Raw genomic sequence first — 25,206 nt, forward strand, 5'->3', positions numbered from 1 at the left:
GACACGTCTCGCTCACTGCATCACATGGGATCACTGCACAGGGTGTCCTCGCGGCTGACTGGTTGGGGATTGTGGCCTTGGATAAAGAGCGGGTGGGAAAGCCCCCAGGTGGAGTCTTACCTGGAGCAGGTAGAAGAGGTTCTGATAAGCCTCGAGCTTCATCCGTTTCTCCTTGCTCAGCGCCTTCAGGCCGCCTTTCTGCTTGTTGATCTTCATCATGTCCGACAGCTGCTCCTTGTTCTTCCGGGTCAGCTTCTTACTGTGCGACACCACTTCCTGTAACATGAGCACGGGACCAGTCAGCGTCCCCTCACTGTGGGTCCATCACCGTCAGCGTCCCCCCGACTGCAGGTCCGTCACCGCCAGCGTCCCCCCACCGCAGGTCCGTCACCGCCAGCGTCCCCTCACCACGGGTCCGTCACTGCCAGCGTCCCCTCACCACGGGTCCGTCACCGCCAGCGTCCCCTCACCACGGGTCCGTCACCGCCAGCTTCCCCCCACCGTGAATCTGTCACCGCCAGCGTCCCCTCACCACGGGTCCGTCACCGCCAGCGTCCCCTCACCACGGGTCCGTCACCGCCAGCTTCCCCTCACCGTGAATCTGTCACCGCCAGCGTCCCCTCATCGCGGGTCCATCACCGTCAGCGTCCCCCCGACTGCAGGTCCGTCACCGCCAGTGTCCCCCCACCGCAGGTCCGTCACCGCCAGTGTCCCCCCACCGCAGGTCCGTCACCGCCAGTGTCCCCCCACCGCAGGTCCGTCACCGTCCCCTCACCACGGGTCCGTCACCGCCAGCGTCCCCTCACCGTGAATCTGTCACCGCCAGCGTCCCCTCATCGCGGGTCCGTCACCGCCAGCGTCCCCCCACCGCAGATCCATCACCGCCAGCGTCCCCCACCGCAGGTCTGTCACCGCCAGCGTCCCCCCACCGCAGGTCCGTCACCGTCCCCTCACCGCCAGCGTCCCCTCACCGCCACTGCCCCCCCCCCCCACCACCCTCAGTGCCCCAGGACTGCCGAGGGTGGCGGTCAACCAGAGCATCCACATTCCCATTTCCTGAAGTGCAATTTTTATGGGATTTTCCCCGTATTCCCATTGCCTGGGGCGATATTCCCGTTACCTGCAGTGTGATTTTGTTCTTCACCAGGAGTCCAATCTTTATATCCATCAGGTTGAGATCATTTTCCAGTTGCTGATTGGATCGGATGCGGGTGACCACTTCCTCCCTCAGCCGCATCATTTCCAGCTCCTCCTGGAAGTCCTGGTCACTCTGATCGAGCAGGTGGACAAACTTCCGGACCACAGCCATCGGAGGCTGCTCCGCACTGACTGTCAGAGAGAGGAGAGGGTGAGTGTGTGAGAGAGAGAGAGAGCGAGAGGAGAGGAGGAGAGGGTGAGTGTGAGAGGGGAGCGGAGAGGGTGAGTGTGAGAGGGGAGCGGAGAGGGTGAGTGAGAGGGGAGCGGAGAGGATGAGAGAGAGAGAGAGAGAGAGAGAGAGAGAGAGAGAGAGAGAGAGAGAGAGAGGGGAGGAGAGGAGAGAGAGAGAGAGAGGGGAGGAGAGGAGAAAGAGTGAGAGAGGGGAGGAGAGGGGAAAGACACCAAACAAATGCATCGATACGCCGAATGTGGGTTTTCGGAGACCAGTCGGGTCGGTGACTTGCTGCTAAATCCATTAACCCTTTCAGCTCGGTCGAGCAGTTCATTCTTTCAGCCGCCATCAGGCTCCAGTGGTCACTGAGATTGCCTCTTCCTGGTTCCTGTCTCCCTTTTCCATCCAGCTTTCTGACTCCCCCGACATTCTCTCACTCTCTCCTCCCGCCTCCCTCCCCCGGGGTCCGACACTCACTGCCCCCTCCCCGGCCCCCGAGGACTGATACTCACTCAGGGTTTTATAATCGTCTCTGGCCTTGTTTGCTCTGATGAATGCCTGGATTTTAACAATATCAGCTTCCTGGGAACGAAAGAGAAAGATGGAGGTGAACATCATCGTCAGTGCGCACCGCGGGAGAGTGGCCCTTGTAACCTGGGGTGGAACTCACGGCCGGCGTGGTCAGGGAGAGAGCGCAGGGGGAAAGAAGTGGGCAGCGCACGGTTACTGACCCGCACGCACTCCGACCCAGCGAGGCTGAGCGGAGGGACAGCAGACTCCTGACTGAACGGTCGAATTACACATCGGATTTCCTTCACCACCTCTCCCCCCACGCAGTCATACCACTGAGATGCAACTTTCGACAAAACATATCTCCGTCCTGGCAACGTTACAACAGAGTGACCGAGAGGACCCCAGGGGCGAGAGGATAAGTCTGCGACCCCGGTGATGTCCAGAGGGGGGGGGGGGGGGGGTGGGGGAGTTGTGCGGGGAGGGACCGGGGCGAGGCAGTGTCCGATTCTCCGACCTGACCTCGGAGAGACTGGGACTGTGTTCACTGTAGCAGAGACGGTTAAGGAAGGGATCAAAATTAGGAAAGGGTTTGAGGCTGAATAGTGACGGATTAGGCAGTGGATCAGTAACAAGGGGCATGGATTGGAGGTCAGAGCAAGAGGCACAACAGGGGAGGGCAGAAGAGAATATTTTCCACACGGGGTTATAAGGTGGTGGAATTCAGCACCACAAGGTCATAGACTCAACATCATTGGCAAAAGCACGAGAGGGGAATGGGGAGAAATGTTTTCACACAGAGGGCTGTTAAGATCTGGAATGCACTGCCTGAAAGGGCGGTGGAAGCAGATTCCACAAGAACTTTCAAAAGGCAATTGGACATGTACTTGAAGCGGACTCACTTACAGGGCTCTGGGGAAAAGGCGGGGGTGTGGGACTAAATAGGAGAGCTCTTTCAAAGAGCCGGCACAGGAGTGACGGTCCGAGTGGCCTCGTTCTGTGCTGCAACACATCACCACCACCAGGGGGAACCCGGACCCCACTCTCAGAGGGACAGAGACCCCCCTCAGCGATGGCCGCTGGTCTCTGGCACCATACTGACCGCTCCGTGCCATGCCTGATCACCCACGGCAGGCCGAGTGGCCTCCTTCTGCACTGTGAGATTCTAAGGGGCTAGCCGAGCGATCCAATCACATCACAGCACTTACAAGGCAATCAGATAAAGACTAGAAGAGGAAGAATGTTAACGGGTTCGGGGAGAAAGGGGGTTAGAGTATTTGAAGATACTTGGCACGATGGGCTGAATGAGACGCCAGTAACTGACACTCAGTTGTTGAGTGGCTCGCTGGGCCATTCCAGAGGGCAGTTAAGAGTCAACCACATTGCTGTGGGTCTGGAGTCATATACAGGCCAGATCAGGTAAGGACAAAGTTGAACCCATGGAATAAAAGGGACAGTGGCAGCATGGATACAAAATTGGCTGAGTGACAGGAAACAGAGAGTAGTGGTGAACGGTTGTCTTTCGGACTGGAGGAGTGGTGTTCCCCAGGGGTTGGTTCTAGGACCACTGCTTTTCTTGATATACATTAATGACTTGGACGTGGGTGTACAGGGCACTACAGGAAACTTTGTGTTATCCAGAGGTTAACTGTCCGGAATGCTCGAGCCACCGGCAAAAATCAGGAGCCGTTTCGTTAGGTTTTTTTTCTTCTCGTTGCTTTTTTTCCTCAACAGTCAAGCTCTGCAAGGTCTGCTGAAGCTGTTGCTAAGCTACAGAGACGCTTGGACTGTTTAGAAGCTGTTGCTAAGCAACGGGGTTTGTTGACAGATACGAGGCTCAAAAGCTCCGTATCTTTCGACATCAGCGCTGGAGTGTCCGGCAGTTTTGAGGGAACGGCAACAGCTCGGTCCCGTCGGTGCCGGATAGCACAAAGTTTCCTGTATTTCAAAATATGCAAATGACACAAAACTTGGAAGTATCGTGAACAGTGAGGAGGAGAGTGATAGACTTCAGGAAGACAGAGACAGGCTGGTGGAATGGGCGGACACGTGACATATGAAAGGAGGACGGCAGATTGCCTTCCCTAAAGGACATTAGTGAACCAGATGGGTTTTTACAACAATCTGATAGTTTCATGGTCACCATCACTGACACTAGCTTTTTAATTCCAGATTTATTTCATTAACTGAATTTAAATTCCCCAGCTGCCGTGGTGGGATTTGAATTCACGTCTCCGGATCATTAGTCCAGGCCCCTGGATTACTAGTCCAGTGTCATTACCACTACGCTACAGTCCCCATCTCAGGCTTGTTGCTGTTACAGCACCGAATGGTTCCCAATCACAGTCGGCAAACATTTGAGAGTTGCAGGTCTTATACTTTATTCAGCCAGATCTTTAAATAGAAAGTTTATTTTAAATGTCAAACCCCAGTGGGGGGTGAACTCATTAACCCCAGAACACACAGCAACACTCACATGATCCTTGAAATACTTCAGCCGACCCTGGTACTTCTTCCGAGCCTGGTGCATCCGAACTAGGGACTGAATCTGTGTGACAGAGAGGGGAGAGAGAGAGGGTGGGGGAGGAGAGAGAGAGGGGGGGGGGGGGGGAGGAGAGAGAGAGAGGGGGGGAGGAGAGAGAGAGAGAGAGAGGGGGGAGGAGAGAGAGAGAGAGAGGGGGGAGGAGAGAGAGAGAGAGAGGGGGGAGGAGAGAGAGAGAGAGAGGGGGGAGGAGAGAGAGAGAGAGGGGGGAGGAGAGAGAGAGGGGGGGAGGAGAGAGAGAGAGGGGGGAGGAGAGAGAGAGAGGGGGGAGGAGAGAGAGAGAGGGGGGAGGAGAGAGAGAGAGGGGGGAGGAGAGAGAGAGAGGGGGGAGGAGAGAGAGAGGGGGGGAGGAGAGAGAGAGGGGGGGGAGGAGGAGAGAGAGAGGGGGGGGAGGAGAGAGAGAGGGGGGGGAGGAGAGGGAGGGGGGAGGAGAGAGGGAGGGGGGAGGAGAGAGAGGGGGGGGGAGGAGAGAGAGAGAGGGGGGAGGAGAGAGAGGGAGGGGGGAGGAGAGAGAGGGAGGGGGGAGGAGAGAGAGGGAGGGGGGAGGAGAGAGAGGGAGGGGGGAGGAGAGAGAGGGAGGGGGGAGGAGAGAGAGGGAGGGGGGAGGAGAGAGAGGGAGGGGGGGAGGAGAGAGAGAGAGAGAGGGGGGAGGAGAGGGGGGGAGGAGAGAGAGGGGGAGGAGAGAGAGAGAGGGGGGAGGAGAGAGAGAGAGGGGGGAGGAGAGAGAGAGAGGGGGGGAGGAGAGAGAGAGGGGGGAGGAGAGAGAGAGGGGGGAGGAGAGAGAGAGGGGGGAGGAGAGAGAGAGGGGGGGAGGAGAGAGAGAGGGGGGGAGGAGAGAGAGAGGGGGGAGGAGAGAGAGGGGGGGAGGAGAGAGAGGGGGGGAGGAGAGAGAGGGGGGGAGGAGAGAGAGAGAGGGGGGGAGGAGAGAGGGGGGAGGAGAGAGAGAGGGGGGAGGAGAGAGAGGGGGAAGGAGAGAGAGAGGGGGGAGGAGAGAGAGAGGGGGGAGGAGAGAGAGGGGGGGAGGAGAGAGAGAGGGGGAGGAGAGAGAGAGGGGGAGGAGAGAGAGAGGGGGGGAGGAGAGAGAGAGAGGGGGGGAGGAGAGAGAGAGAGGGGGGGAGGAGAGAGAGAGAGGGGGGGAGGAGAGAGAGAGAGGGGGGGAGGAGAGAGAGAGAGGGGGGGAGGAGAGAGAGAGAGGGGGGGAGGAGAGAGAGAGAGGGGGGGAGGAGAGAGAGAGAGAGGGGGGGAGGAGAGAGAGAGAGAGGGGGGAGGAGAGAGAGAGAGAGGGGGGGAGGAGAGAGAGAGAGAGGGGGGGAGGAGAGAGAGAGAGAGGGGGGGAGGAGAGAGAGAGAGGGGGGGAGGAGAGAGAGAGAGGGGGGGAGGAGAGAGAGAGAGGGGGGGAGGAGAGAGAGAGGGGGGGGAGGAGAGAGAGAGAGGGGGGGAGGAGAGAGAGAGAGGGGGGGAGGAGAGAGAGAGAGGGGGGGAGGAGAGAGAGAGAGGGGGGGAGGAGAGAGAGAGAGGGGGGGAGGAGAGAGAGAGAGAGAGAGGGGGGGAGGAGAGAGAGAGAGAGAGGGGGGAGGAGAGAGAGAGGGGGGAGGAGAGAGAGAGGGGGGAGGAGAGAGAGAGGGGGAGGAGAGAGAGAGGGGGGAGGAGAGAGAGAGGGGGGAGGAGAGAGAGAGGGGAGGAGAGAGAGAGGGGGGGAGAGAGAGAGAGGGGAGAGAGAGAGAGAGAGGGGGGGAGGAGAGAGGGGGGGAGAGAGCGCGAGATACAGATACAGAGAAACGAGAGAGAAACATAGAGACAGGAAGGGGAAAAGAGCAAAAGAAAAAACAAAATTGGTTTAAGCTGAAGATTGGCTGTTTTACAAACTGCATTGAGCTGAGGCACAGTGAGAGAGGCTGGTCCCAGTCACACACACTGCAGGGGTACGGGGGCCAGTATTGTACAGGAAACTTTCTGGTATCCGGCACGGACGGGACCGACCTGGTGCCGGTCCATCAACAATGCCGGATAACCGAACGCTATAGTTAAAACATACGGAGCTCAGAGCTCCGTCTAAAGCAACAAACCCTGTTGCTGCTTCAAAACAATCGGCACAAGTTGCAAGCGTCTCTGTAGCTTAGCAACAGCTTCAGCTACATGCTTGCACAGCCACAAATGAGTAAAAAAAGTAACTAAAAGTAAAAAAAAGTTATCTGAACCGACTCCTGAATTTTGCCGGTGGATAGAGCGTTCCGGTTATTTAGTGGCCGGTTAATCGAAAGTTTCCTGAACACACTGGGCTCAGGCACCTGCTGATATCGGTCACTACAGACAGTTTAATCTCTCTTACATTGCTCCAGTGAAGCTCAAGGTAAGCTCGAGGAACAGCACCTCATCTTTCGATTCGGCACTCTACAGCCCTCTGGACTCAACATTGAGTTCAACAATTTCACACCATAACCTCGGCCCCTATTTTTTCACATGGCAGCTGTTGATGATTCTGCTATTCCCATTTACACCTCCTCTAGACCCATCTTTTGTTTCTTTACTCGTCCCATTACCATCTCCTTTTGCCTCGCACCAGCATCCCTTTTGTCATTTAATCGCTCCTGTCTTCCACCCTATCACAGACCTTCCCTATTGTTCTTTCCTCCCCTCCCCCCTTTCCCTGCCCTTACACTTGCTTAAAGCCTGTTCCATCTCCAGCTTTTTTCAGTTCTGACGAAGGGTCATCGACCTGAAACGTTGATTCTGTTTCTCTCTCCACAGATGCTGCCCGAACTGAGTGTTTCCAGCATTTTCTGTTTTTATCTCTCCGACTAATCCACTTCATGATAATTATCGAAGAGTCAAGCTGACTATTTCCCAACAATTAAAGGAGCGAGCGGACACTCTACCTTCACCGCAGAAGCCGTGTTGTCCTTGAGGTACTGAAGCCTGTTCTTGTAGGCCTTCTTTTGCTTGTAACCTCTCCAGTTAGACTGTAAAAAGAAGCAGCCACAATCACAACCCACCAACGGAACACATTTGAATTTTTACGCATTAAATTCTTCTGTTGAAAGCCGATATTGCGAGCCCCTCATACCTGGATGGCCAGGATAGCTGGCTGCTGTTTCTTCAGGAAGCTCAGTCGCTCAGAGTATTCCCTCCGGACCAGGTGTCCTCGGCACCGCGCCTGTAACTTGGTGATCAGGCTCTCGTTAGCGACCCACAGCTGCTCTCGGTTATAGGCAGCTGTCACTCCCGAGATAGTCGACTGAGGGGAGTAAAAGGGAGATCACCGGTTACAACTGAGGGGGAGAGAGAGAGAGAGAGAAGGAGAGGGAGGGGGGGAAGCGAGGGAGAGGGGGGCTGCGAGGGAGAGGGAGAGGGAGAGTGAGCAGGAGGATGTCTGGGTCTGTTGTAGACTCAGTGATGGAGATTGATTGCTCTAATTAGTCAACATCTCCACGATGGTGGGATGGTGGGGTGGGAGAAGACAAACCAGGTGGACCCTGGCAGGACCAAGATTAGAAAGTTAGAGCGAGATCCTGAGGTGAATCAGGAAGGAGTAGTTCAGTGTTCGGGTTTTAAAAGCCTGTTGAGTATCAGGGAAGGTAAGCCCGAGGGAGGGGAGGAGTGCCAGAGTGTTGAGATCCTGGGAGAGAATGAGTTAGAGGAGATTATTCCAACACAGTGAGGGTTCAGGGAGGAGGCAGTGTGTAGGAATTGGAGGAATGAGGGGGGGAAATTCAAGGGCCCCCCTTAACATTTTACACCAATTGTTGTCAAAAGAATGTGTGATGCAAATTCATCCACCTCCCATTTGTTGAAGTGGTCGACATTAACCAGAGACGTGAATCCCAGGGAAAGGTTGGGATCGGGCTGTGCTCGGTACCTGGATTTCCTCCTTGCTCAGCTGCCTGTTGTTCTGGATAAACTCGGCCGGCTGCGCCCAGCTCCCTTGCTTTGTTGCCAGGTTGTAATAATAATGGTAGCCGCCCTTCACCCAGTGCCTGACCCACTGGCTGCCATTGTCACCTGCAGGTCAAAGGGTAAAGGTTAAAGGAACACATGAATGTTGGCGTCGCATTGCCCTTGACCAACATACCCGACGCCAAACTCCAGGAGGACCCAACCTTCACTGTCCGAATGTCGTGGAGACCCCTCTCTCGCTCTTGCTCTCTCCCCCTGCTCTGCCAGCCCCTGAACACATGGAGCTGTCGCATAGTGACCGTCGCCCAGCGACCGTTTCCCAGCGACCGTCGCCCAGTGACCTTGGCAGCGTCTCAGCTGCCCAATGAAAATGCTCGGATTGAATCAGCGCGGGTAACAATGTCCTCAGGCTGCGCGCGAGCTCAGAAAGGCCACCTCGTTACGGCCAATCGTTCAGACCTGACCTCCGGCCTCTGATTAAATCCAATTCCAGGATTTGCGCCGCGTTTTGGGATCGAATTCTGCGGTCATTCTCATTTCTCTGTGAAGCTGGGTAGCCTTGCAGCTCAGTGACCAGCACTGGCGGGGAATAAAGCACAAGAGCCGTACCAGGAAAGCCTCTGGTTTGATTCATTCTCAGGAAGTGGGCGTGCTGGCAAGCCCAGCATTTATTGGCCGTCTCTAACTGCCCTCGAGGAGTTTGACATGGCGGGGCTCGCTGGGCCGCTTCAGAGGCAACCACGTAGGTGTGACTGGAGTCACACACAGGCCCAGCCCGGGTAAGGATGGCAGGTTTCCTTCCCTAAAGGACATCGGTGAACCAGTTGGGTTTTTACCACAATCCGATAGCTTCGAGGTCACTTTTACTGACACCAGCTTTTCATATCCAGATTTTATTTTAAATGGATTTCAATTTCTCGAACTGCCTCTCCTGACAGCGGATTCTATAGCAGGAGTAGGCCATTCGGCCCCTCGAGCCTGCTCCGCCATTCAATGAGATCATGGCTGATCATCCAAATTCAGTACCCTGTCCCTGCTTTCTCCCCATATCCCTTGATCCCTTTAGCCTTAAGAAATATATCCAACTCCTTCTTGAATATATTTAATGAATTGGCCTCCACTGTCTTCTGTGGTAGAGAATTCCACAGGTTCACCATTCTCTGGGTGAAGACATTCCTCCTCCTCTCTGTCCTAAATGGCTTACCCCTTATCCTTAGACTGTGACCCCTGGTTCTGGACTCCCCGACCATCGGGAACATCCTTCCTGCATCTAGTCTGTCCAATCCTGTTAGAATTTTATAAGTTTCAATGAGATCCCCTCTCATTCTTCTAAACTCCAGCGAGTATAAGCCTAATCGACCCAATCTCTCCTCATACATCATTCCTGCCATCCCAGGTATTGCAGAAACTCTATAGCCGCCTGCAGACAATCCTCGCGCCGAGCTCATGCTTCACTGCACCACTCCAACCTGCGGCAAAAGGCAAACCCGGGTGCAGCAACAAGCAGCTGGCCTGCACCGACTCCGTGGAAAAGAAAACCGGCGGGTTATTAACGGAGGAGCCGCGGTGAAATTACACCAGGGCAGAGAGAGGATCCCTCACTCACTCACCTTCCACCTTTTTGGCTCCCTTCGCCTCGGTCAGTTCCTGCCGGTAGATGTCGTCACATTCCGAGGTGACTCCGTACAGCCCGATGTCGGGAGAGCGCAGCGCACTCAGTATCCGCGCCGTTTCTCCGGTGTCCACCGCTTCATTGATGGCCAGAATCCCCAGAGAAACTAGACGGCAGGAGAGAGATCACGTCAAACGGAAGCAGCACCAGAACGTAACGGGCAGTGACGGTCAGCTCAGGTCACCGGCACCCCCGGGGTTGTTGACTTCAGATCCCAGCATCTTACAAACCATCAGCTTTAGGCTCCCACTGTGCATCAGAGGGTTAAAGTGCTGCCAGGAGTGGTACTGAGCCCCACAGCCCAGGAAGATCCCAGGCTCAGTGCCTGCTCTGTGTAACAGTACAAGTGCTACAACTGGTCTCAATCGAACCAGGGCTGGAGGGAGGAATCAGTCAGGGTTCCTGATCCCGATCATGTCCCACTGACTCCTGCTGGAAAGTGTGTTAATATGTGCGCGACTGCACGCGCGACTGTGCGCGACAGCGCGAGTGCATGTGTGTGTGACTATACGCAAGTGAGTGTGAGTGTGCGCAAGTCTGTTTGTATGTATGTGATAGTGAGTGCTAGGGTATTTGAGTGAGTGTGAGCGCGCCTGTGAGTGAGTGAGAGCGTGCGGACAACAGGTGAGAACTGAATCAAACGAGGGACCAGAGTGTGTCCGGTGCCCCTGAAACCGCAGCAGAAAACCCCACCCGCACAACCTTCAACTCTGTAACTAACTGATGGATCAGGAGACCCGGGATTTGGAAAGAATTTTGAGAGCGATCTGCTCAGAGACAGGTATTTGTGCGATAGGCTCAAGGAGCCAATCAGAAAAGTGTGAGAGATTTAGTGTGTGTTCTGGATTTACTGATATATCTGTGGAAAAATCTCGATTTCTGAAGCAGCAGAAACTCACATTTCTCGGCGTCCTGCGTGTCCTTGTTGGATTTCCAGACGGTGTCCTGAATCTCATCAAGCCAGAGAACGGCGGAGTCATCTTGGGTCTCCTGTGGAGAGTCAAAGGCATCAGTGGGTGCAATGGATGAATTACCTCAGGCCACACCTGGATAACTGCAAATCCAGATGTGGTCAATCGCATTTCTGCTTAGTAAAGAAAAAAAAGAGTAACAGACACCGTCGTTGGGCCTGCGATCTCAATATTAAAAAGACAGACTTGCATTTCTCCAGCGCCTTTCACCACCTCAGGACGTCCCAAAGTGCTTCACAGCCAATGATGTACTTTTTTTTTTTTGAAGTGCAGTCACTGTTGCAATATTCGCACAGTCTGTGATTGTGAACTTTAACTCTTTTGTTCAGTAAAGGTACACGTGTGAGATAGTGAGACAGTGAGGGCAGCACGGTGGCATAGTGGTTAGCACTGTTGCCTCACAGCGCCAGGGACCCGGGTTCGAATCCGGCTCGGGTGACTGTGCAAACGCCACACAGACATTCTCCCCGTGTTTGCGTGGGTTTCCTCCGGGTGCTCCGGTTTCCTCCCACAGTCCAAAAGATGTGCGGGTTAGGTTGATTGGCTATGATAAATTGAACCTTAGTGTTAGGGGGATTAAATACGTGGGGTTACGGGGATAGGGTGGGATATGTGTCGGTGCAGGATCGATGGGCCGAAATGGCCTCTATCTGCACTGTGGGGTTTCTGTGATTCTGTGATATACACAATATTGAGCGCAAGGCGTTTTCTATTCAAGTTAGTGCATGAAGTTAAAACAGTGTCACCGTCACCACAGCTGTGGCTAGTCAGTGATTCCCATTGGACAGCACTGGCCTCGGGTCAAGAGGAGCTTCTGATTGGTGGAGGAAATAGCCCCAGCCAGCGTGCTGCTGAATTTAAAATATTTGGACAAAGCACCAGAGGGGAAATGGGGAGATATATTTTCACAGAGGGCTGTTCTGATCTGGAACGCACTGCCTGAAAGGGTGGTGGAAGCAGATTCCACAGGAACTTCCAAAAGGGAATTGGACATTTGCAGGATTTTGGAGAAAAAGCAGGGCCGTGGGAATAAACTGGACAGAGCCGGCACAGGCGTAGCCCTGCCCAATGGCCTCCTCCTGTGCTGTAAGGTTCTAAGAGTGCGATGGAATACTCTCCACTTGCCTGGATGAGTGCAGCTCCAACAACACTCAACAAGCTCGACACCATCCAGGACAAAGCAGCCCGCTTGATCGGCACCCCATCCACCACCTTAAACATTCACTCCCTCCACCACCGGCGCACCGTGACTGCAGTGTGGACCATCTACAAGATGCACTGCAGCAACTCGCCAAGGCTTCTTCGGCAGCACCTCCCAAACCCGCGACCTCTTCCACCTAGAAGGACAAGGGCAGCAGGCGTATGGGAACACCACCACCTCCAAGTTCCACCTCCAAGTCACACACCATCCTGACTTAGAAGAATATCGGCCAATCCTTCATCGTCGCTGGGTCAAAATCCTGGAACTCCCTCCCTAACAGCACTGTGGGAGCACCTTCACCACACGGACTGCAGCGGTTCAAGAAGGCGGATCACCACCAGCTTCGCAAGGACGATTAGGGATGGGCAATAAATGCCGGCCTTGCCAGTGACGCCCACATCCCAGGAATGAACCATTTAAAAAGTGAAAGGTTAACACCACCAGGGGGAGCCCGGACCCCACTCTCAGAGGGACAGAGACCCCCCTCAGTGATGGCCCCTGGTCTCTGGCACCATACTGACCGCTCCTTGCCATATGTGATCACCCGCTCAGAGACACAGGCTCCTTTGTACACTCGGAGCACCAGAAACAGACATTCCTCTCACAACGAGGAGCGAGTCTCACAAGAGAGGTGTGTTCAAAGGGGCTTTGCCCATTCCAGGCCTGTAACCCAATCTCTACCTCACTGCTGCGCCACTGTTCAGGCCAGCTGGGTTTTACAGTGATTTTGTTTTCAGTGATAAAACATTTTCACACAACTCAGAAACCAATGGCTACTTCTAGTATTTTACTAAGGTGTGTTGCAGGGCTCTGGGCACAACACCTTATCACGGTGTCCAGTTCTGGTCAGACCCACCTTGAGCACAGTGTCCAGTTCTGGTCAGACCCACCTTGAGCACTGTGTCCAGTTCTGGTCAGTGAAACACAAGGGAGATATTCTTACCCTGCAGGCAGGGCAGAGACAATGAACTCCAGCATCAGAGGAGTGAAAGGAGACTGGAGATTGGGCCCCGCCAGCCTCACTCCAAGTGGCCCCTATTTAAGTGCGCGCTGTGACGGAGAGTATCGGCAGGCTATCCAACTGTGGGCGGCATCGCAGAGAATACAATCTTGTCCTTACCCAGTAATCACCCACACACAGAAAGAACTTGCATTTCTATAGCACCTTTCACAACCTCAGGACGTCCCAAAGCGCTGAAGTACCACAGAAGCATAGTCACTGTTGTAATGTCGGAAACGCGGCAACCAATTTGTGCACAGAACGAGGAGCCAGTCTGCCCCCACCTGCTGCCTGACACTCTGTGCCCCTCCCTATCGCTGTAACTTCCTCCAGCCCCTACAACCCTCCAATTCTGGTCTCGAGCATCCTCGATTTCCATCGCTCCATCATTGGCGGCCGTGCCTTCAGCTGCCTGGGCCCTAAGCTCTGGAATTCCCTCCCTAAACCTCTCCGCCTCTCTCTCCTCCTTTAAGACGCTCTGTAAAACCTATCATTTATGACCAAGCTTTTGGTCACCTGTCTTAATCTTATTCTTAGGCAGTCCCTCGGAACCGAGGATGATTTGCTTCCACACTAAAAATGAGTTCTCAGGTGACTGATGAGTCCAATGCGGGACCTACAGTCTCTGTCACAGGTGGGGCAGACGGTGGTTGAAGGGGTGGGTGGGTGGAGAGCTTGGGTTGGCTTCCGCTTGCTCCCGGCGAAGAGACTCCAGGTGTTCGGCGCCTTCCCGGATGCTTCTCCTCCACTTTGTGCGGTCTTGGGCCCGGGATTCCCAGGTGTCGGTGGGGATGTTACACTTTTTCAAGGAGGCTTTGAGGGTGTCCTTGAAGCGCTTCCTCTGCCCATCTGGGGCTCTCTTGCCGTGTCGGAGCTCCGAGTAGAGCGCTTGTTTTGGGAGTCTCTTATCGGGCATGTGGACGATGTGACCCGTCCATCGGAGCTGACCGAGCGTGGTCAAAGCTTTGATGCTGGGGATGTTGACCTGAACGAGAACACTGACGTTGGTGCGCCTATCCTGCCAATGGATTTGCAGGATCTTGCGGAGGCAGCGTTGGTGGTACCTCTCCAGTGCTTTGAGGTGCCTGCTGTACATGGTCCATGTCTCTGAGGCATACAGCAGGGCGGGTATCACTGCTGCTCTGTAGACCATGAGCTCGGTGCTGGGTTTGAGGTCCTGGTCTTCAAACACTCTCTTCCTCAGGCGACCGAAGGCTGCACTGGCACATTGAAGGCGGTGTTGGACTTCGTCATCGACGTCTGCCCTTGTTGACGGTAGGCTCCCGAGGTATGGAAAGTGGTCCACGTTGTCCAAGGCCTTGTCGTGGATTTTGATAATTGGGGGGCAGTACTGTGTGGCGGGGGCAGGTTGGTAGAGGACCTTTGTCTTACGGATGTTTAGTGTAAGGCCCATGCTCTCGTACGCTTTGGTGAAGGTGTTGACGAATGGTTTGGAGTTCGATCTCTGAGTGAGCGCAGACGCAAGTGTCGTCTGTGTACTGTAATTCGACGACAGAGGATGGGACGATCTTGGATCTGGACTGGAGGCGACGGAGGTTGAACAGTTTCCCGATTTTTCTGTAAATTAGCTCCACTCCAGCGGGGAGCTTACTGAGGGTGAGATGGAGCATTGCAGCAAGAAAGATCGAAAATAGCGTTGGTGCAATGACAGCCTTGCTTGACCCCGGTCCGTACGTAAATTGGGTCTGTGGTGGAACCGTTGGGCAGGATCACGGCTTGCATGTCGTCGTGAAGCAGGCGGAGGATGGTGGCCAACTTTTGAGGGCAGCTGAATTTGAGGAGGACACTCCATAATCCCTCACGGCTGACAGTGTCGAAGGCCTTTGTGAGATCAAAGAAGGCCATGTACAGCGGTTGGTGCTGTTCCCTGCATTTCTCTTGTAATTGACGCGCGGTGACCTGTCCTAATATCTCCTCGTGTGTCTCGGTGTCAAATTTTGTTTGATAATCGCTCCTGTGAAACGCCTTGGGAGGTTTTACTACATTAAAGGCGCTGTATAAATACAAGCGGTCGTTGCTGAGATGTCTGGGAATTAATGAGAACGTGGATTGTATTTTACAGCTGGGCCTGAGGCTCCACTGTACGCGGAGAAGTGGCCGATGAGACGGAGAGACCACCTGGCACCCGTGGGACCCAGTCCCCAGATACAGGCAGCAAGCCCAGGAACAGCAGGCAGTGACCTGAAGGCGGTGACTGGCTTCGATTGTCAGGGGGCAGCACGGCTGAGGCGAACCCACTGAGTCTATTTAAATCCACAGCACCTCGCCAGTTAAAGGCTCCTTAATGATCAACCAAACATGACCGGGCACAACCAGCGAGATCCTGCCTGTACAAGGAGAGGTCACAGCAACAAACACCACGCTTTATGCAAAACACCTCCCTCACAACCAAACTGCAGCACATAAAAGGAGCAGTAACCCCCCACCACCACACCGAGGGTTGGATTTAGGCCTACTTCAATCACCATGGCAACTTGACACAACAGAGGCGCAGCAGCCCGTCGAAGCTGAGCAACTGAGATCATCAACCTCCTGAGCCAACCTTGACTCTCGCCTCAGAAGGTCGTGGGTTCAAGTCCCACTGCAGAAACTTGAGCACAAAATCTAGGCTGACGCTCCAGTGTGGTACTGAGGGAGTGCCGCACTGTCGGAGGGGCAGTACTGAGGGAGCGCCACACTGTCGGAGGGGCAGTACTGAGGGAGCGCCGCACTGTCAGAGGGGCAGTACTGAGGGAGCGCCACACTGTCGGAGGGGCAGTACTGAGGGAGCGCCGCACTGTCGGAGGGGCAGTACTGAGGGAGTGCCGCACTGTCGGAGGGGCAGTACTGAGAGCGCGCCACACTGTCGGAGGGGCAGCACTGAGGGAGCGCCGCACTGTCGGAGGGGCAGTACTGAGGGAGCGCCGCACTGTCGGAGGGGCAGTACTGAGGGAGCGCCGCACTGTCAGAGGGGCAGAACTGAGGGAGGGCCGCACTGTCAGAGGGGCCACCTTTCGGATGAGACGTTAAACCGAGGCCCCGTCTGCTCTCTCAGGTGGACGGAAAAGATCCCACAGCACTGTTGGAAGAGGAGCAGGGTAGTTCTCCCCGGTGTCCTGGGCCAATATTTATCCCTCAATCAACATCACTAAAAAACCGATGATCTGGTCATTATCACATTGCTGTTTGGGGGAGCTTGCTGTGCACAAATTGGCTGCTGCGTTTCCTACATTAGAACAGTGACTACACTTCAAGAAATACTTCAGGCGGTAAAGCACTTTGGGACGTCCGGTGGTTGTGAAAGGCGCTATAGAAATGCAAGTCTTTATTTTCTTTTATAAATACAAGTTGTTGTTACTATTTGACTGTGGAGGGCATCACAGCTAATCCTCTATCGCTCACAGACACGCACACATACACTAGGGGTCACTGGATAGCGATGAGGGGCAGGAACCCTGGATGATTTGATCGTTTGCTATTCCAAGGGCAACTCTCCCACTCCTCCGTGCTCTGCCCCAACTTAGATCAACTAGAGATCAGACCATGGGGCTCCGAGATCGGTGAGGGTCAGTCCCATGCCCGAATGCAGCCACTGAGTTATGGGGGAGGTTTAATGCAAAGTTTCTGCAGTCTTGTGGGAATATTTTATTCTGCCAGGTGTCTCTCTCTCCCTCCCTCCCCTCCCACCAGTCTCTGGCAGATGTTTAGTTTGGGTGTTGGGTTTCTGGGACTTGCACAAGAAAGAGACACACAGGAATCATTAACAGGTTAAACCGTCACCTGGAACTAGAACAGACCGGTCTGATCAATTAGATCATGGCTGATTTCCATCTCAACTCTAAACAGACCCCTCCCTTGACAACAGAGATTGAGTCCCAAAGGGGAGGAAGGGAGGGGAGAGAGGGGAGGGGAGAGAGAGGAGGGAGAGGGGGGAGAGAGGAGGGGAGAGGGGAGAGGGGAGAGGGGGGAGGGGGGAGGGGAGAGAGGGGAGAGGGGAGGGGAGAGAGGGGAGGGGAGAGAGGGGAGGGGAGAGAGGGGAGGGGAGAGAGGAGAGGGGGGAGGGGAGAGAGGGGAGGGGAGGGGAGAGAGGAAATGGAAGGGGAGGGAGGGAGTGAGTGAGTGAGTGAGTGAGAGAGAGAGAGAGAGAGAGAGAGAGAGAGAGAGAGAGAGGGAGAGAGAGGGAGAGGGAGAGGGAGAGAGACAAAGGATGCAGGGAGGGAGGGGGAGGGAGAGAGAGAGAGAGAGAGAGAGCGCAGGAACAAGTGACGTTGCTGGATTGGACAGGCCAGTCAGGTCTGGGAGTTGAATCATTGCCACAGATCGCTGTGCTGAAGATGTTCTGTGTGTGCACTCGATTGAGCGAGGCCGACAGAGAGGCTGGGCTGGGCCGTGAGCAGCGATTGTTTCGAGCTCTGAGACACTGACACTCTCACCTGCAGCCTCCTGGCTCACACACCCCAAACAGGAAGACGGAAAATAAAACACTCATTAATCCGTAAAGACGCAGGAACCGGTCTTGAAACAGGATCCAAGGACGGGTCCCAGCGCCGGCGGAGAGCCACTGACGTTCCTAAATGTCTGTTTGGATCTTCACCTTGTAAATGAATGTTTGTGAGAACAAGGATAAATTACAGAGTTTCTATCATGTGTGTTTTTAAACATTCACCCTCCCCAGGTCTGAGGATCAGAGACACCAGGTTGGGATTTGCTGGGAGTGATTCCTGATTCCAGGAAACATTCCTTCCTCCAGTTGATGCTGAACCTCGAGGCGGAGAGTGATTGTGGGACTGTGGGGCGGGGGGGGATCATACAAGGCGCAAAGCTGGGGGAGCCGAGTTTCCCCGGCAACTCGTCCCACACACATGGCAATGATTCAATCAGCCTGGAGACAGGGTGGGGTCAGGCTGGGATTTTGGGCAATCCTGGAGTTTGAAACAGTCTCACCTCAAATTAATATCCTCACCAGAGATTAAAATAAATGAAAATATTGAAGCACGGTCACCTTAACTTCCCGATTCCCCCTCGCCCCCAAGGTGCTCATACTCCTGGCCACTCCCCGCCTCGCCTCTCCCCGTCTCCCCCCCGCCGCTCCCCGCCTCCCCCCCCGCCGCTCCCCGCCTCCCCCCCCGCCGCTCCCCTCGTCATTCCGTGTCTCCCCCCGGTGCCCATTCTTGATGCATCGGCCGAGATGCTGAGTGTGAACAGGATATTTGACTGCAGGAAGCCTCACAGCCGAGCCCAGTTCTATCCACACCTGACGTTTGGTCACTCGCACAGGAATGGGAACCCAAGCTGATTTCCCCTCCCTTGCCCAAAGGCGCTGAACTCCGTTACAGCTGCCCCGTTTATGATCAGCTCACCGAGCCCAGACCAGGGCTGGGCCCTCCCGGTTAGCAGCGAGCCTTGATTGGAACATTGCAGGAAGGAGAAGCGGTGTGCAAGGCAGGGGTTACTGTGTCTCCGAGAGCGAAGGTGAATCAGGCCCTCACGTCATGGTGCGGAGACTCCACTGGCACTCAGGGGGGTGGGCGCACACTGCCGCGTTTCCTACATTACAACAGTGACCACACTTCAAAAGTGCTTTGGGACATCCTGAGGTCATGAAAGGTTCTGAAGAAATGCAAGTTCCTCCTTTCTGCATCTTCGCCTGAAGCGGTTCTCTGAGTGGAGAGGCCTTGGGCGAGGCCGACGGCTGTGGAGAATGGGGAAAGGGAGGGGGATCTGGGGGGGAGGGAGGGGGAACCGAGTCAGACCTGGGGCATCCATGGCACCTGCCTACAGGGGAGCCTGCGAGTAGGCCGCACCCAGTAGCCCCAGAGGCCTTGAGCCTAAAAAAATAAGGGTTAAAAATATGAGGGCAAACGGGGGAAACACCTCACCAAAGTCGAGATCTTCAGGCGCCGACCCTGTGACCTGGACTGTTGCCCGGCAAGTTCTCCAAAGTCAATCAGAGGTGTTGCAGAAAGGAGGAAGTGCGCGGACTGCCCACTTCCTGTGGCGGGGAAGGGAAGGAGGAAACCAGCATCACAGGGCCAAGGAGAAGTGGCCAAAGGGCAACAACCTCTGGACTCAAACAATTCCTCTCTTCAATGTCGCCGGACGGTCATCCGGTGATTTTTGTTGCGACACAGTACCCGAGGCGGAAGAGAAGCGAGTGAGGCTTGGCCTGATGGGTAAAGTTGGAGTTGGGCCGACAACACCAATAACTTGCATTTATATAGTGCCTTTAACGTCCCCAAGGAGCTTGGCTTGTGACGGGGGGGCCCTCTCTCTCCGGAGGCGGGGTGCTCTGACTGACTGGGCTGTTCACTGCAGTCCCAGTATTCACTCCTCACTCCTCGTTGGGGAATCTGTTCCCAGAGGACTGGAGGAAGGTTATAATCACCCGCCCGCCCTTCCCATCAGCGAATCCCGTGCAGGAGGACAGCACTCGAGGGCAGATCAAAGGAGACTTGCATTTCCATAACTGGCGCCTTGTCACATCTCCCAGAGAAATACTTCGGGCTGCAGTGGCCCCCCCTCAAACAGGTCGATGCAACAACCACTTTGTGCACAGCAAGATCCCACCATCAGCAGGGCGTTGAACGACCCGTGAAGCTGTTTTCTGGCGGTGCTGGTGTCGTTTGAGGGAGGTATGTTGGGCCAGACACCAGGAGAAGTCCCTCCTTCTCTTCCAATAGTAGCCGTGGGCTCTCCAACACCCACCGGAACTGTGGGGAAATGCTGGCGTGTCAGCCTGGATTACAAACCGAAATCCTGGAGCGGGGCTCGAAGCCGCGACCTCCTCATGAGGCGAGATTGCCACTCATTGAGCCTAGCTGACACAGAGTGTTGTGAAAGTAAAAGAAATGCAGAAATAATTCAGCTGGAAGCCAAATCAGAAACATTCCAACTTTCACATTCATTTTGCAGCTTAATCTCCCGTGAGAAGATCAGGAACCTGTTCTCGCTGCTCCATCGTCTGCCCGAGGCAGGGCCATAAATGGAAGTTTTAGATTCTCCCTCTCTCTCTAAAACTCACAAGCTGGGCCAATAACAGAGACTTAATTCCCAAATCTTTACGCTCCACAACCAGCTAGTTTCACTGGCACGAAAACGGTCTCTCCCCGCCAAGGACAGCCCTGTGGGGAATTGCCATGGACAAACATCAAGGTTATTTGAATCGCTGCCGACCCAGAAACAGACCCTGCCCGCTGAGGGCACAGGCAGTCCGAGTGCACAAATACAACAATATTCACCTTAACCCTTCGAAGCTGCAACTCCGCCTCTAATTCCTTTGCAACCAGTTATTGTTTTCTCATTTACTCTCCTTCCTGGAGTCTGATTCCATGCACAGACACAGACACACACACTCAGCCAAATCAACCTAGGCAGCGAGTGCTAGCAGCATATTCAACCATGGGTGGACTCGCAGTCGAGCCTAGACTTGTCCTCCCTCAGCATCCATACACTCACTGCCCATGCAGGGAGAGGGGGCACGGGGTGGGTGAATTTGAGAGGGGAGGGGGGAGCGTGGGGACAGGAGACGACGACAAGGGAGGGACAGGGGGGTTTACAAGGGGTGGAGTGGGATGGGGAATAGGGGATTTCCCAGGCACGGGTGGGCTGTTGGGGTCTTCGAGTCCTGTATCCTACGTGTGTGCGTTAGACACTGCCCGTTGGATCCAAAGGCAGCCTGGACTCTCGGGACGACTTTCTGCGCTGTGAATTATTGCTGTAATATCATGAGCTCCCCTACCTGAGCTTTCTCTCTCTTGGCCCTGATGAGCGTCTCCTGGTAATGTTCAGCCACTGGGGACGAGACGTCGGACAGTTTGGCGCTGGACAGGAGCAGAGCTTTCAGAGTCTTCTGAGAATCCCCTTCATCCACCGCCTCGTTAATCAGACCAATCGCCTTGATCCCTGGAAAAGAGCAGAGACCGCTTTAATCCCAGACAGGACCTTGAGAGAGAGAGAGAGACAAGAAAACAACCCCAGCGAGCTGCCCGGGGATTAAACCACCCGCCACAGATCCGGCGAGGCCGTGAGTCCCATGACTTGGGCCGTGCAGAGATAGCTGATCTCAGCTGGGGCTGCAGTTTGCCTCAGTGCCCCTGGGTGGGGGGGGGGGGGGGGGGTGGCGGTGGTGGGAGGGAGAGGTAAACAACCAGCCAGGTTCCAACTCCTGATCATGTCCCAGCCATGACGGGTGTATGGACGTCGGGCGAGGATGGGGTCGAGCCTTGGCTGTGATGCCTCTGTTGTTGAATATCCCGCTGATCCTCACTGTCCAGGTTCACACATGACGGGTAGACGCTTTGGAACATAGGAATCGCTGGACAAACAAAGACCAGGTTCCATCTAGTTTGCCTTCTTCCATCCTGGTAGTAGCATGATGGAGATAATGGAGTTGTTGGCCAATCACAGCGATCAATCTCTATCAGTGTGTCTACAACAGACCCAGACACGAGGCGAGGAAAACCCCCAGTGGTGGAGAGCTTTGGGAACCAGACATCCAAAGTCACCTGTTCCTCCCGAGCGACGCTGCACTCCCCACACGTCATGTCTCAAATTACTCAGGCACTGGATCACAAAACTGTTATTTTCTGCAAGAAATCGATCTACTTTGTATTTGAGTGAGGTTGCTGGTCAGAATTCCCTCTTAACCCCAGTAAGAGCCAGTGGCTGTGACTGACCACTTCCCTGCGGCCGTGTTGGGATCAGCTCCGGTCACAGCCTCGCTGGGTGCAAACGCTCCCAATCTCGTGCGCGGAACCCTATCGAATGCCTTCTGGAAGCTCACACAGGCAACCTCGGCAGGCATTCCCCCATCCAGCGTGCTGGTGACCTCCTCAAACTAATCAGCTGGATTGGTCAGACACGGCCTACCGTCGGCAAATCCACGCCGACTCTCTCTGAGCAGCCTGTACTGGTTCAAACGCTCAGTCACCCTGTCTATGATAAGAAGATTCCCCATAACTGATGTCAAGCTGACAGGTCTGTCGTTTCCTGGTTTATCTCTCCCTCCTGTCTTAAATAACGGACTGACATTTGCAATTTACCAAGGGCACAATTCCCAAACTTAGAGCTTTGGAAAATTAGAACGAATGCATCTGCAATTTCCCCATCTGTTTCTTTTGATACCCTGGGGTGGAAAGCAGCAGGTCCTGGAGACATGTCTACCTTGTGTGTGTGAGAAGGGAGAGAGAGACAGAGACAGAGAGAGTGAGTGCGCTTGTGTGCGTACAGGGGGTGTGGGGCTGGGTTGTGACGCACCCCATGGTCAGGTAGCCTACTGACTGGCTGACACACTCACACCACTCCTCACACACAAACACTCACACACACAGACACTCACTCAAAGAACAGCGCTTGGCCAAAGCACTGGAGGGTTGCCAGTGCCCACGGAGCTGCACCCCAGCAACAGTCAGTGAGTTCAAAAGTAAACGTGGCTAATCAGTTCAGGGAAGCTCAGCTTCTAAGGCCACGAGTTAAGGGCAGAACCCAGAACAATGGGCGACTGTAGGTGTGCAGAGCTGGGAGAGGCTGACTGGATGAGTGAGTTGGTGAATCATTAGCCAAGGTGTGTGACCAGGACACAGTTCTATCACGTCCCCTGATGACAGGAGGCCACTAAACATGTTTGGTGAAGTTCTCACCTAGTGATACTAACCTGGTTGAAAAGCTGGTTGGCGGCTCTACTTTGTGGGTAACCGGATCGCCCATCGTGAGCCCAGTTAGCTCTTCCCAGCAGTAGGTGGCACTACAATTAGCCTCAGTGCCCTGGGGGGGGGTGGGGGGGAGACGAGTCAGGGGTCCTGATCAGCATGTCGGGAGGGCAGGTGTGTGAGCATCAGGTGGGGATTGCAATTCTCCAACACTCAGTGTCGAGATGAGAGCGAGGTGGCGAGGGCAGCTAACCCTTGGACTGGACCCCAGCGACAGGGGAGACAATTGTAAAGAAAAAAATCAAAATACTTCAGGGATTACCTCAGTGAAGAGAGAGTTTTCACTGGTTCATAGAACATTGACAGCTCGAACATTCCTAAGACACACCCTCGCAGCTTGTGCGCAATTATATAACACCGAGAAAGGAGGCATCGGAGATATGGTCTTACAGAAGTACAGTAAGGTAGAGAAAGGGTAAACTCAGGAGTATTACATCAGACTAAACTGAGAATGTAGCATAAGGGGTCAAACCAATAAAAGGTAACTTGAGAATTCCTGATATCTTCTTCAAAAAGGCTTGCATTTCTATAGCGCCTTTCACGAACTCAGGACGTCCCAAAGCGCTTTACAGCCAAGGAAGTAATTTTTGAAGTGTGGTCACTGTTGTAATGTGGGAAACACGGCAACCAATTTGCGCACAGCAAGCTCCCACAAACAGCAATGTGATAATGATCAGATAATCTGTTCTTAGTGATGTTGATTGAGGGATAAATATTGGCCCCAGGGAGAACTCCCCTGCTCTTCTTCAAAATAGTGCCGCGGAATCTTTTACATCCACCCGAGAGGGCAGACGGGGCCTTGGTTTAAAGTCTCAACCGAAAGACGGCACCTCCGACAGTGCAGCACTCCCTCAGCACTGCACTGGGAGTGTCAGCCTGGATTTCTGTGCTCAAGACTCTGGAGTGGGAGTCGAACCCACAACCTTCTGACTCCGAGGCGAGAGTGCTGCCCACTGAGCCACGGCTGACACTTCTCTCTCCCTACACCCCTCTCCCCTTGTTACACCTCTTCCCATCTTCAAAACCTCTCTTTCAAGTCATTATCAGTACCCTTAGCATCCTGAACCTCCCTCCTACTCCTGGTTGGGATTGAGACCGAAATGTCCAGCACCCTGGGATATTTTGCTACAGTGAATGCTCTGGAGTTTCTGCAAGGAATAGTTTGTGTGAAGAGGGAATTCGCCGAGCCTGGGATAGCGGACCTCATGAGGGTCAAAGTAGAGGAAGCTTCATTCTGCACCTAAAACTCTCCCGCATCTTGGCCTAGAAGATCAGTCATTTCTCCCGACTGAGCAGAAAATTCACTGAAGATATCTTGAACTGTAAAAAAAAAAAAACAAGCTTGGCCCCGTTTCCACCGTTGACTTACTGTCATGGTCCTCTTGAACCACCACATTGACCCGGTCGACAGATCCCTGGATGTCGTTCCAGGTGAGAAACTCATTGCCTTCTGCTTGAGCCTTGGCTTTCAGTTTCATCAGCTCATCCACGTACCTACCACACCAAAAAGCAACACGTTAATACAGAAAATTAAAGGATGATCTAATCGAGGTGTTTAAGATGATTAAAAAATTCAATAGAGTAGAGAGAGAGTCTATTTTCTCTGGTGGGGGAATTCAGAACAAGGGGGCATAACCTTAAAATCAGAGCCAGGCCGTTCAGGGGTGATGTCAGGAAGCACTTCCTCACACAAAGGGGAGTGGAAATCTGGAACTCTCTCCACCACAAAGCTGTTGAGGCCGGGGGTCAATTGAAAATTTCAAAACTGAGATTGAAAGATTTTTGTTGGGCGAGGGTGTTGAGGGTTACGGAACCGAGGCGGGTGGATGGAGTTACGTCGCAGATCAGCCGTGATCTAACTGAATGGCGGCACAGGCTCGAGGGGCTGAATGGCCTCCTCCTGTTCCTGTGTTTACAAAGGGCACTCACAGGGAGAGCCGAACCGGAAGTAACAATGGTTCGGAAGGACCAGAGGGTGGGAAGCAGTTTAAGAGTTAATAAAGGTGAATAAGGAGGTTTAACCGGTGATTCTGCGGACACCGTTTTTGCCTTGTGTTTTGTTCTGCTGGCTTCTTGCAGGCCTGGTAAACCCGACGCTGATTGCTCGGCTGAGGTAGGCCTCAGGCTCGTACCTCTGTGCGTTGCCATCGTCCACGTTAGTGAGACCCGTCACCCGGTTCCGGAGCTGCCTCCACACCTCGTTCACATCACCGGCATCCAGAGCGCGATTGATCAGCGCCACAGAGGACAACATCTCCACTGCAACAGCCAGCTCAGCATGTGTCAGATTACCCTAGACCCGGAGACGTTTAAAACAGTTAGTGCCTTTTGATTTCAATG

The 25,206-nt window shown here is 54.2% G+C and overlaps 1 protein-coding gene across 1 annotated transcript in view; it reads right to left on the minus strand.

The window, feature by feature from the left end:
• Positions 1 to 25,206, minus strand: part of iqgap1 (IQ motif containing GTPase activating protein 1) — an 83,068-nt gene that overhangs the window by 35,062 nt on the left and 22,800 nt on the right. Inside the window, exons 11-22 of the mRNA XM_085972434.1 lie at positions 24,999 to 25,159; positions 24,236 to 24,360; positions 20,898 to 21,061; positions 10,887 to 10,977; positions 9,926 to 10,093; positions 8,278 to 8,420; positions 7,486 to 7,656; positions 7,298 to 7,381; positions 4,356 to 4,427; positions 1,882 to 1,951; positions 1,121 to 1,329; positions 121 to 276 (exon numbers count right to left, since the gene is read on the minus strand). Coding sequence (XP_085828560.1) covers positions 121 to 276; positions 1,121 to 1,329; positions 1,882 to 1,951; positions 4,356 to 4,427; positions 7,298 to 7,381; positions 7,486 to 7,656; positions 8,278 to 8,420; positions 9,926 to 10,093; positions 10,887 to 10,977; positions 20,898 to 21,061; positions 24,236 to 24,360; positions 24,999 to 25,159 — 1,614 coding nt within the window. The remainder of the gene's footprint in view (positions 1 to 120; positions 277 to 1,120; positions 1,330 to 1,881; positions 1,952 to 4,355; positions 4,428 to 7,297; positions 7,382 to 7,485; positions 7,657 to 8,277; positions 8,421 to 9,925; positions 10,094 to 10,886; positions 10,978 to 20,897; positions 21,062 to 24,235; positions 24,361 to 24,998; positions 25,160 to 25,206) is intronic.

This window comes from Somniosus microcephalus, chromosome 32, assembly GCF_052327205.1.
Source record: "Somniosus microcephalus isolate GS21.2 chromosome 32, FLI_Smic_1.0, whole genome shotgun sequence".
Lineage (NCBI taxonomy): Eukaryota > Metazoa > Chordata > Chondrichthyes > Squaliformes > Somniosidae > Somniosus > Somniosus microcephalus.